Source organism: Centroberyx gerrardi, chromosome 13 (genome assembly GCF_048128805.1).
Source record: "Centroberyx gerrardi isolate f3 chromosome 13, fCenGer3.hap1.cur.20231027, whole genome shotgun sequence".
Lineage (NCBI taxonomy): Eukaryota > Metazoa > Chordata > Actinopteri > Beryciformes > Berycidae > Centroberyx > Centroberyx gerrardi.
In genome coordinates, this window is record NC_136009.1 from 25166741 (window position 1) to 25178899 (window position 12159).

The following is a 12159-nucleotide window of genomic DNA, read 5'->3' on the forward strand; positions in this document are numbered from 1 at the left end:
TTTGGAATAAAAAAAACCCTCTAAAATAGTGCTATTTCTTTTATTAGAAAGGCTCTTCAAAATGTAAAAACAATGGCAATGATAAAGTCAAACACTCTAAACAATAGAATATTACTATTTGCAAAACAATCCCTATTCATAAAAATGTGTCAATCCTTCTGATTTGCACATGCTGGTTCATCTGACAGGGCCCACTCCAAATTGTGCTTCATCTCTTTGATTTAATCAGGACATATCCCATATACAAAGACGAGAAAACAAAAACCATTTGACTTCGCGCCATTTATTTTTGGACAATAGATCTAAACACATTCTAGCAGTGGTTCTCAACATGGGGTCCGGGGACCACCAGGGGTCCTTGGGGGGGTTCCAGGGGGTCCTCCAGCAAGTTGATGAATTGTTAAACTTCAGCATTATTTCATTTATAAGAGGTTAACACAGTTAGAGAATGTAGAAGAATGACTGTTTTCTTCATAGTTTCACTGTTATCTCTCTACCTACAATACAGACAGTCTTGGAATTCTGGACAAAATCATATCTAGCAATACAAATATTCTTAGATTTTGGTCCGAAAGACAAAATCTCATCAAATGTGGGTCCGTGGCTCTAATGTGTACTAAATTAAGGGTCCTTGATATGAAAAAGGTTGAGAATCACTGTACTACTGCACACTGTTCTACTGCACATCGTTAACAGTTAGCTAAAATGCCCATATGGACTAATGTGGGCATCGACAAAGCCCTAAAAATAGCATAGCAGCTTCTCGTTCAGCATAACTGAGTATGAGTTTAACAGGGTTATTTTAACTGAGTTATGATGTTTACATGCATCAATCCAAAAGTTACCAGAGTAACCAAATTAAGAACAAAATTCTCTGTGCATATTAAAGTAGCCAGTGTGTGGCCCTTTGGCTCTAGCAACACTAAAACTCAAGGGTATTTGATACTGGAATGACTGGCTTTTTACTTAAGGATGATAGCTGCTCTGAGTAGTCATGTAGTCAAATTAGGAAACTTTGACATGATAAAAGCAGCAAAGATTAGATTGCAGTATTCTGGAATCATAACAGAGTGGATCACCTGCACTACAGTGGAAGTCTTTCAGATCTCAAGATGAACAGAGAAAGAAGGAAGGCAAAAAAGGAGAGAAGGATTGAAGACAGAGGACAGTGGGCTAGTAAAACAGAGTATATTCTGGTTGTTGCAGGAAATGTGGTTGGACTGGGCAATGTGTGGAGATTCCCATACCTCTGCTACAAGAATGGTGGAGGTGAATAATACAAATTCAGAATTTGGAAGTAGACTGGTGCATTCTTGTTTTGGGTGTACTGAAATTGGGAAATGTCTGTTGATGAGAGATGAGTGAATAGTTAGCACGCATTTTCATGGTCATATATGTCTGTTTTTTATACCTAGGGGCCTTTCTGGTGCCATATTGTCTGTTAATTGTGGTTTTGGGAATACCTCTGTTCCTACTGGAGAGTGTGATTGGTCAGTACACCCAGGAGGGAATGGTCACCTGTTGGAGGAAAATTTGTCCACTGGCACAAGGTGAGTGTGTGAATGTATGCAGTCAACAGGAGAAAAAGAAAAGACAAGAAATTGTGTTTTCTTTATGAATATAACTCAAGCTGACAGTGTGGCTCAAAGCAAAATTTGAATTACCTCCACAGGTTTGAACGTTTTATACCCAAACACGTACTGTTTTATAAACTATGGTTTTTATCTGTATTTTAGGAATTGGATATGGACATGTGATAATTAAACTCTATGACTTCAGCTTTATTGTTATCCAAGCCTGGGCTCTCCTCTACCTGGTGTTCTCCTTCAGATCCCAGCTCCCCTGGGCCAGCTGTGGGAACACCTGGAATACAGGTAAGGCTGAGACTGTGGAGTTTACTATTAATTTGTGAGGCTTGTAAGGAGATTATATAATGTCTAACTCATTGAACGAGACACTTTACCCCCAATGGCTCCCGTGGAAATTCTCAATGACCAACTGTAGAAGACTGTGGTTGTAGTTGGCAGTGTGTGTAATCAGTATAATGAGTGTGTGAGTATGTAGCAGGGTGTTGCTTAGTTAACTTTTTTTTTTGCTTTTTTCCCTATTTTGTCTCAATTTTGTCATTTGCCAATTCCCAATGTGCTCCATGGTTCCGATTGTTGCACGATCCCCCCGTCAGCCGGGAAGGGTGTAGACTATCTGCTGGCCGCTTCTTTTCACCTGACAGCCAGGAGTTTTTCCGAGAGTGTAACACACGCGGGGGTTCACCTTATCTCCCCCAGATCCCCAAAATTATTTCTGTTGCTGTCTAACTGCACAACAGTTTATATGGCTCCTGAATTTGATAGATGAACTTAATTTGTGAGGTTAATTTTGTTTGGCATAGTGATACTACAGTTGTACCACAATATTTACTTTCAGACTGAGTCAGCTTTAGGTGCCTTTATCAAAATGAGTTGCCTCACATTATAGTTAGAAACTCTATAATATTCTATAGCCAGAAAGATTTTGAAAATTTTTATCTACATAATGTCTTTTCTCAAATAACTGTAATTAATGGAATGATAGGCTATGGGCCAAACAGAGCTTTTCTCTTCTAATAAAGTTTTTATTTGTTGTTTGACACAATGAAACAGAGAAAATACATTTACAAAAAGGTAATTATATGAGACTTTAAAAGTCACAAAATTGAGAGAAAAAAAAAACGGTGATGTGGCATGGATGGATGTATCCAATGTCTTGAGATGATCTGTCTGTTCTTACATCTGACAAGAAAAATTTAAGAACAGGAAATTGGTCAAAACTTCAACAATGACTCCCTTCACCATTGGATTCAATGCTATAAAAAAAAAGTCATACTACGGATTAAACCCACTTAGAACAGATAAGTCCAACAAAAAAATACAAAACCTAAATAAAAATGTAAACATTATAAATATACAGAACTTACTTTATCAGAAAACTTTAAAAGCTAGTCAAATTTCTGCCCTGCTAGAGCTACCCCGGTAAACTTAAGTGCTGTTAATGTGAAGTGGAAACAACAGCCCAGGCGTGAAGTGGTAGGCCGCACACGAGCGCTGAAGCACGTACAAATCGTCTGTCCTCGGTTGCAACACTCACTTCCAAACTGCCTCTGGAAGCAACGTCAGCATAAGAACTGTTCACCTGTAGCTTCATGAAATGGGTTTCCATGGCCGAGCAGCTGCACACGAACATCACCATGTGCAATGCCAAGTGTCAGCTGGAGTGATGTAAAGCTTTGCCGCCATTGGACTCTGGCGCAGTGGAAACGCTTTCTCTGGAGTGATGAATCATGCTTCACCATCAGGCAGTCTGACGGAAGAATCTGGGCTTGGCGGACTTGCCAATGATGGGTGGAGGTGGAACAATGGTCTGGGGCTGTTTTACATGGTGCGGGCTAGGCGCCTTAGTTCCAGTAAAGGGAAATCTTAACACTACAGCATACATTGATATTTGATTGTGTGCTTCCATCTTGTGGCAGCAGTTTGGGGAAGGCCCTTTCCTGTTTCTGCCTGACAATGCCCCCGTGCACAAAGTGAGGTCCATACAGGAATGGTTTGTCGAGATCAGTGTCGAACACCTTTGGGATGAACTGGAATGCCGACTGCGAGCCAGGCCTAATCACCCCACATCAGTGCTCGATCTCACTAATGCTATTGTGGCTGAATGCAAGCAAATTCCCGCAGCAATATTCCAATATCTAGTGGAAAGCCTTCCCAGAAGAGTGGGGGCTGTTATAGCAGCAAAGGGAGGACCAACTCCATATTCATGCCCATGATTTTGGAATGAGATGTTCGACAAGCAGGTGTCCACATACTTTTGGCCATGTAGTGTATGTATTTAGCCATTATTTGCACACATCCAATTGTCCTATGGACCTCCATGGTGGCATCAGCTGTTGCTGCTAGGAGATTTGTGGTGCGACTGCAAAGCCTCTATTATATTGTATTACAGCTATTTCTTGTGATATATTTGTCAATTTGTTCCCAAAACCAGCTAACTGTGTGGGTCTTCAGACTTATCATTCATCAAATCTCACTGCAAATCGGACCATATTGACCAACACCACCTCTGCTGCAACTGAGTTCTGGGAGTGAGTCTAAATTCCTGTAATTTATTATATCACTACATCATTCTTTCATGCATTGAACCTTGTTTGTCTGTGTTGCCCCAGTAAATATGTTCTAATATGTTTAATACTAGAACAAGAGCTAAACATAGAGTATCAGAAATGTACCATAAGAACATCTTTCAATCTCCTGCTGCAATAAACTATTTTTCTGACCACTAGAGGGCGACAGAAACCGCACTACATTTGTAAATAACACACAGCAAAGCCACTGCACTGTCCCACAATGACAAGAGGTTGATAGCAAGTTTACTCATTTAGCAAGTTTACTTGCTCGCTTCATCGATTCCACCATTATGAGAATTTTTTTCAGGAGTGGGAGGGGGTGAGCTCTGCTTTTAAACAAGGGAGGTGCCAAGCTAGTTTTACAAAAATGAAAAGCTACTGAATGGGGAACTCTGTTCAGGAGCAGAATTTGACAACAAACTTTACAAAAGAGGTGAAAACAGCAACACAGCTGGCCCACATGTGTGGATATTGGTTTATATCATTATGTCTCAATGAAATCTCCACATAGCACACATTAGTTTCAAGATTGGTAAAAAGGTCTGATATCGCTTATTGCAGGTTTAACATTTGCCCAGTTGCCACCAGCTAGTGCGGTCCAATGTCATCTCAAATTGTCAATCATAACGACAGCATTCAGGAGTTTGTGTCACATTATGTGTACCTTATAATTTTCCCCTTACCTCAGACGGCGGGTGCTGGCCATCTCTGGAGGCATTGAGGAACTGGGCAGTATCAGATGGGAGCTGGCCTTGTGTCTTCTGGCCTGCTGGGTGTTCTGCTACTTCAGTGTCTGGAAAGGTGTCAGATCCTCAGGAAAGGTCCTGTGGTAACATTTTATCTAAAAGGATAGACTTGTTGTGCATAGAAACCTACACATTTTCATCAATTGCCCTCTCACCATTAAGCATTTCATCAACAATTTTATACAATTTGTTATTATCTCCATTAAGTATCATTGCAAATGGTTGCTAACATTTCCTTGTCTTTTCAGGTAGTGTACTTCACAGCCACTTTCCCCTATGTGATGCTCCTGATACTACTAGTCAGGGGGTTGACTCTACCTGGAGCTTGGGAAGGGATTAAGTTCTACCTGTATCCAGACTTGAACCGCCTGGCTGATCATGAGGTAGCCTGTTTATATTACCTCAGTTGTAGAATAAGCATGGAATCAAAATCAACATAAGCAGTGCCGGTTCTGGGGCCCTAAGCAAAAAAAAAGGAAATGGAAAAGGCCTATTGTTGACCAAATCGGCTGGGGTTAACAGTTTTATGCCTGTTACCTAAGCATTTTTATTTATTAAGATCAGCAGTCTGTTCAACGTGGCTGAGTCGCGTCCAGTGGCAGAGAAGATGCACTCTGATGGGACAGAGGTCCCGGGGATGCAGATGTTGGTTAGTACTGCGTTAGTGTTGTCAGCCTCGGGAATCGTACTTGGTTGGCTTTCCACCAGTCCAGCTGATTCCTATCAAGTAGTGGAGGGATTTCTTGCAAGTAGTTCTCTACTTCGGTTTCATGGTCATTTTCGCGGTTGGACCAACTGGCTGCGATGATGCAATTCAACAAGTCATTTAAGTCGTTAAGGTTAATCAACGTGATACATAACAAACAAACAATAAATCGATCATCGATTTTTCATGAACATCCCTACTTCAAACCAATAAAATTGCGCCGGTGCTCAACTGTGTATTATCCTACTAGCAACTAGTCCCAAAGACAGAACATTCCCTACTCTTTTTTTTTGCATCTCTGAACTTCGACCAGCATTATGCAGCGTCAATCCCTTTGGCCTTTAGGACTACCTGCTCTACTATTATTGACGTGAGAGGACAGATTACTAAAACTATACATTTCTCTCTCCCATGTAATGCATCACAGGCTGTCGGCGAGGGTTGATAAATCAAACTTTTACAATAGCCTGTTGGTAAACACACCAATACCTTTTCAAGCTAAGAAACTATCATCAATTTGATGTCAAGAGCATACTTCAGACAAAACAGAAGCAAGTCTTAAGTCAAATTTTTCATCCATTTTTATCGTTAGCATAGATAAATTAAAAAAGGAAAATTGTTTCTATCCAGACATAAAAACAAACCAGACGTACCATATCCGGGGTGTGTTTTTTCACTCAAGCAATACAAGCAATACTACCAACTCAGTATTTATGATTCCTTTTTGTGACATTGCAGGTCTGGATAGAGGCCGGATCTCAAATATTCTTCTCCTATAGCTTGACTACAGGAATTCTGATTGTTCTGGGCAGCTATAATGAGCGCAACAACAACTGTTACAAGTAAGTGTATGTTAGGTAATAATTTTTATAAAAAGATTTTGCTCTTGAAGTTAGGTTACTATAGACACTGTTTGTGTAAACAGTTCAGTTAAAATGTCAAAACCAAAAGAACAGAAGAAATACTATATACCATTCACTAAATAAAAATACAATAAAAGAAATAACCACTTCCTTTACCACTGAGAATTTCCTTTTTTGACAAGGGCTTTTTATCACTCTTACCTTGACCTCTAGGGATTGCTTTTGGCTCAGTCTGCTGAACAGTGGGACCAGTTTTGTTTCTGGATTTGTAGTCTTCTCTGTACTTGGATTCATGGCTCACAAACAGGGTGTTCCCATTGACATGGTGGCAGAGTCAGGTATATTCTAAGGTTTTAAAATTAACCATAAATAAATGTAACTTAAAATCCATATACAGTTAATTACACGGCTGAACTCTTTCCCCTCTCTCCTCGTTCCTTCTATACTTCACAGGTCCAGGTTTGGCCTTCATCGCATACCCTCAGGCAACAGCCATGATGCCATTGCCTCAGTTCTGGACTGTCTGCTTTTTCCTCATGCTTCTTCTACTGAGTGTTGACACACATGTAAGGTTGTTTGTTGTATTACCCATTGATTATTAGTCAGTGCATTGCAGGCACATAAAAATTAGGGTTAGGGAAAATTAAAATTGCTCATTTCACTTTGCCTCCAGTTTGTGACAGTGGAGTGTTTCATCACCACAGTGAGCGACTTGTTTCCTAAGCTGTTTCGCACACCAGGAAGGCATGAGATCTTTGTCCTCCTCATCTGTTTATCCACCTTCCTCCTACAACTGACCTTGGTCTCTGAGGTGAACAATATATTGTCCTGAAAGCACATTGAAAAAACTGTTGTCACAAGATTTCCCTAATTTAAACATTCTCTCTTTCTGTATTCTCCAGGGAGGAATTTACATATTTCAGCTTATCGATTATTATGGCTGTACAAGAGTTTCCCCGAATTTCATGGCTGTGTTTGAATGTCTGACTGTGGGCTGGATATTTGGTAAGCAAATAACATCCATCACAATTGAGGTCAAAGTATTTAGAGATATGAATCAAATAACTTCATATCATGTGAAATTGGACTAATGGACAATCTGAATTATCATCAGGGGTTGACCGCTTTTATAACATTATTGAGGACATGATGGGAGAGCGACCATCTGTTTTCTTCAGACTGTGCTGGAGATACTTTGTTCCACTGTTGTCACTGGTGAGTCAGCCAAGTGTCTAGAGACTGAAATGCCATAGTTGTGTATTTTCTTGTCCCTCGCCAGTGGCTACCAATGACTTTACATACCCGTTAATTTAGCTGTCTCATCAGTCATTTTGAATTGACACAAACTTACCTTGCAGCTCCCAATGTCTACACTGTGCAGCTGATACACTTTCTATTTATTTGATTATCGAATTTGTTTATTGTTGTGTCAAATATATGTTTGGAAATTGCCTCTGTACATAAAAATCAATCACTAATGAAAATAGATTAAATGGAGTATCATGGAGTAAAATGGAGTAACGTGTTAAAATATGGTTAATTAAATATACGTTTAAAAAAAAAGGAAGTTTCAGTATTTTACTGTATTTACAGGAACACACTATTGGACTCTCAAATTACCTCCATGGCTTACTTGATATGTTTATAATAGCTTCCGAACTTTTTTCATAACATAATATTGTACACACACACACACACACACACATACTGTATATATATGTGTATATACTGTATACACGCACACAATATATATATTTTTATACTTGGTAATTCTCCACACCTTCACAGATTTCCTTTATCCTATACCTGGTGGATTACAAACAACTCAGGATTAACAACTGGTACGTTTACCCTGACTGGGCATATGCAGTGGGCTGGACCATGACAGTCTCTTCTGTTATCATGGTGCCTCTGTGGGGGATCGGACAGTTGTGTTTGAGCACAGGCACCTTCAGACAGGTCAGTGTTCAAAGAAGCTCCCATCTCCTTTTCTTCTTCTCTGGAGGCCTCAAAGAGCCTTTTGTAAGTTTTAAGAAGAAGTTATAAGAAAGTAGTCCCTGTTGCATTATTTTTGTATCATATTTTTTTTTAAGTTTTACTAATCTACACAAAACTGTCAGGCCTAACCATATATCATTTAAATTTACTCACTAAATTTACTCAATTAGCTTTAGAGTTGCAACAAGTTCTCATTTTATCACTTTTGAGATAATGATAGTTACCTACTATCACTCAACATAGTGTATGCTAAAGTGTTAGCATGGAGCACCGCAACCAATGATCTACCGGGGACATATGGATGATTTTGGTGTGTATGTTCTTAACATGTAAGTTGACCAGTGGGCCAATCTCCCAAAAACTTGGTGTATTCCTTCAAGAGTGAGTGTAGAGTGTAGAGGATTGCTCCAGCACTCTGTCAAATGGGATTTGAACCCATGCAGTCATATTTACTGGTATGGGAAGTCAGACATGCTGGACCACTCAGCCAAACCCTGTGTGATCTATGGGTGATGGGTCTCCTGCCCGTTTAGCTATGGGCCCCCAAAGTGTCCCTTTCAGATTTAGCAAACACCTTAAGTGAAATCCATCATATATTTATAGATAGATAAGGACCTTGTAATTACTATGGTGTTGTGGAACCATACTCACTCAATATATTATTTCCTGGATCAGCGTTTGTCGATCCTTTGTCAACCTGTTGAAGATCCAGCCTGGCAGAGGAGACAAATGGAAGAAGCTGAGACAAGTTTGGAATTGAGGACGTCTCTATCATAGTTATGCAGTAGCAGCTTGACGTGACCTGCAGGATGAAATTACATACTTAAGCTGTCATATACTGCATAAGCTACTGCTACTACTAATAATAATACTAACTTTTTTTTGTATAGCACTTTCCTAAAAACAGTGTTACAAAGTGTTTTACGTAAAATAAAACACAAAGAAACAGTGATAAATAAAGTTGGATTAAAAGTATGGAAAATAAAACAAGAAAAAAAAAACACGTATCCATGTATCAAGAGGTCTGAATAAAAAAAACATCCCTGCGAATCCATGTTTTGACTCTCTGTGGTGGGGATACCCTTTTGTTTAGATTTGGACGAAGGATTGGGCCTTTCACTTTACTTTTTAAAGATCCTTGTTTTTTCCGACATTTTCGCAATTAATGGACAGGTCAAAGTGAAGAGAGGCAGGAGAGAGGGGGGACATTCGACAAAGGTTCTGGGCCTGATTCGAACCCAGGACATCACATTTAGCCTACACGATATGTGCCTTAGACCACTGAGTCACCAGGACACCCCACTTTACATTTTTAAAAGTAAAATGAAAACTACCAAAACAGTATTCTGGGGCACAATTCAATCCGGAAAGAGACCAAAGGTCATGCATAAAACCAGATGTTTATTAAAATAAATAAGACAAGAGCTTTGGCATTGACCCCGTCACTGGAAATAATTTATAGGGGATCAAACCTTATAAATTAATTAAATTCAGGGTTCGAATTGAGTCCCAAGTCTTTGGGGGTCCCACCCATAAAGGGGATGGGGTGGGAGGAGTGGTGGTTGCCTGTCATGAAACATTCAATTTGATGACTTATGAAGGAGATTATCTGAGGTTACAGCTGCAACAATAATAGTATTCATTTATGGTACTCATTAATGGGTGTATTATTTAACTGTAAATTAATGAGTATTATACAGGACTGATGTGGCAGTTGATCCTGCTGCCTATGGTGAATATAAAAGTTGGAAATCACAAATCCCCAAAATCACAAGACCTAAAATTTTTATGTCCTGCTGCTGGATAAGTGGTGTGTAAGGGAGGGGTGAAAGTGTAACAATGTGAGTTTCACATGTCCTTGACTTTCTGATAAAGACAGGAACAGAACAAAAAGATCTGGTAAATAATTTGCATGAAGGATTCAGTAGTTTTCCACTCTGCAAACAGATTCACACTAAAGAAAGAATGATATATTTAATGCATATAATGATTAGAGCTTAATTTCTTCCACAACTGCTCTTCAACTAAAGTGCCCAGGTTCATGCCCCCATATCAGCAAGCATCCGCCCTGCTGAAGTGTCCTGGAGCAACTGAATCCCTACCAGCTCCATGGATGCTGTTCTGTAGCTAATCCTGACCTCTGGTTTGCCTTAAGTCCTTGGTTGGCAAAGTGATAATACTTTTACAGACTTGATCCTCTATTTTTAGATACTGAATGATGAACTTCAGGTAATAACTCCCCCCCCCTCCTAAAATAGATGTAAAGCATTTTGGAAATAAAATCATACAATGTTTACAAGGGTGGAAGTAACTAATTACATTTACTCATGTTACTGTAATTGAGTAGCTTTTTTGTGTACTTGTACTTTTTTGAGTATTTTTTAAAGTCAGTAATTTTACTTTTACTTAAGTAGGCTACCTTTTTTTTTTTTACTGAAGTATTGTACTTCACTACATTTTAAATCACATCCATTACAGAGTACACATTGTGTAGCTCTCCTTAAGCAACAGAAACTGGACAATAGTAAATTGACAAATTGTGGAGTCATTCGCAGTGATTCACAATATCAGTCAGCAGATAAGAGAAGAGTAATCTGGCTTTACTTTGTCTGTGCACTTTTTTTTGTCATTTCCAAATTTTCCAATGAAAAGACTCAAGTTTGAACTCTGTCCTCTCATCCTTTTAGAATTGCATGGAAAAGATCACAGCTAACAACGTTCTCTTTTCTATAAAGTAACTCAGTAACTTTTACTCTGAGTACATTTTAAATAAGCTACTTTTTACATTTACTTAAGTAGATTTTTACACCAGTACTTTTACTTCTACTTAAGTAAAATGTCAGAAAAGTAAAAATACTTCTACTTGAGTAGGAGATTTTAATACTATTTCCACCATTGATTGTTTATTTCTCTCTTTCCCACTGTAGGCTACTGGGAAATGCAAATTACTGTACTTTTATACACAGTGAAATCTGTTGTCGTAGCCTATGCATTAACAATGAAACTAAGCCAGGACCGACAATGCATTCCACGGACCAACAAATGAGATTGTAATAATTGATCCAAGAGACAGCTGTCCACTGACAAGCTTAGTTGGAGGCTGAGCCCATTGGTAAGAGGGGAGGGGGGGGGGTCTCAAACTGATAATTCACTGCCATAAGTTATCACCTCACTTCAACACCACTTGCTCATTCTAAAGCAGTATAGACAGATATCTATGTGTAAATAAGCGTAAAAAGAGAATAAAAGCAGCTCATATCAGTGAATAACTCCATTATCAACCGATGCTTTTATTCTACCAGTCCCATTGAGGGTGAATAGTAGACATTGTGGTCTTTGGGGACTTGTTGCTCAGTGACTACTAGATTCCCCAGTCAGCTCACACAGCAGCACCACACCCATTCACTCCCTCACTGAAAACACAAGTGGGCCAGTAGAACTGGTATTTGGATGAGCTAAGTACGCCACCATGAAAAAGGATATCCCTCGCTGTTTCGGGGAGTGGCCAGAGAATCTGTTCAGCCACTTGTGTTTTGCCATGGCTTGGCTCCATTGTGGCGTCTGCTGAGTGAGGTCAGACATGATGCATTCTCATTTAGGAAGAGGTTTCACAGCTGTAGCTCCCACAGCACATATCATGAAAAGAAGTGAGTCATAGGATACAGTAATATCCTATTTTGGTTGTTA

General features: G+C 39.4%; 1 protein-coding gene across 1 annotated transcript; it reads left to right on the forward strand.

The window, feature by feature from the left end:
* Nucleotides 1-1112: 1112 nt before the first annotated feature.
* On the forward strand, nucleotides 1113-9249 carry LOC139917807 (sodium- and chloride-dependent GABA transporter 3-like). The gene is made up of 14 exons (XM_071907006.2): nucleotides 1113-1269; nucleotides 1416-1550; nucleotides 1737-1874; nucleotides 4021-4117; nucleotides 4848-4980; nucleotides 5154-5288; nucleotides 6350-6453; nucleotides 6688-6812; nucleotides 6928-7040; nucleotides 7148-7285; nucleotides 7377-7479; nucleotides 7589-7689; nucleotides 8263-8433; nucleotides 9148-9249. The coding sequence occupies exons 1-14, from the start codon at nucleotides 1113-1115 to the stop codon at nucleotides 9247-9249; spliced, it is 1752 nt and encodes a 583-aa protein (XP_071763107.2).
* Nucleotides 9250-12159: the final 2910 nt, after the last annotated feature.

Bases quoted from the DNA above. Each gene is read 5' to 3' on its own strand.
- LOC139917807 (XM_071907006.2), top strand. From the start codon at position 1,113: ATGAACAGAGAAAGAAGGAAGGCAAAAAAGGAGAGAAGGATTGAAGAC. The intron at 7,041-7,147 runs GTAAGGTTGTTT...CTTTGCCTCCAG, and splicing joins TACTGAGTGTTGACACACAT to TTTGTGACAGTGGAGTGTTT. The intron at 7,286-7,376 runs GTGAACAATATA...TGTATTCTCCAG, and splicing joins AACTGACCTTGGTCTCTGAG to GGAGGAATTTACATATTTCA.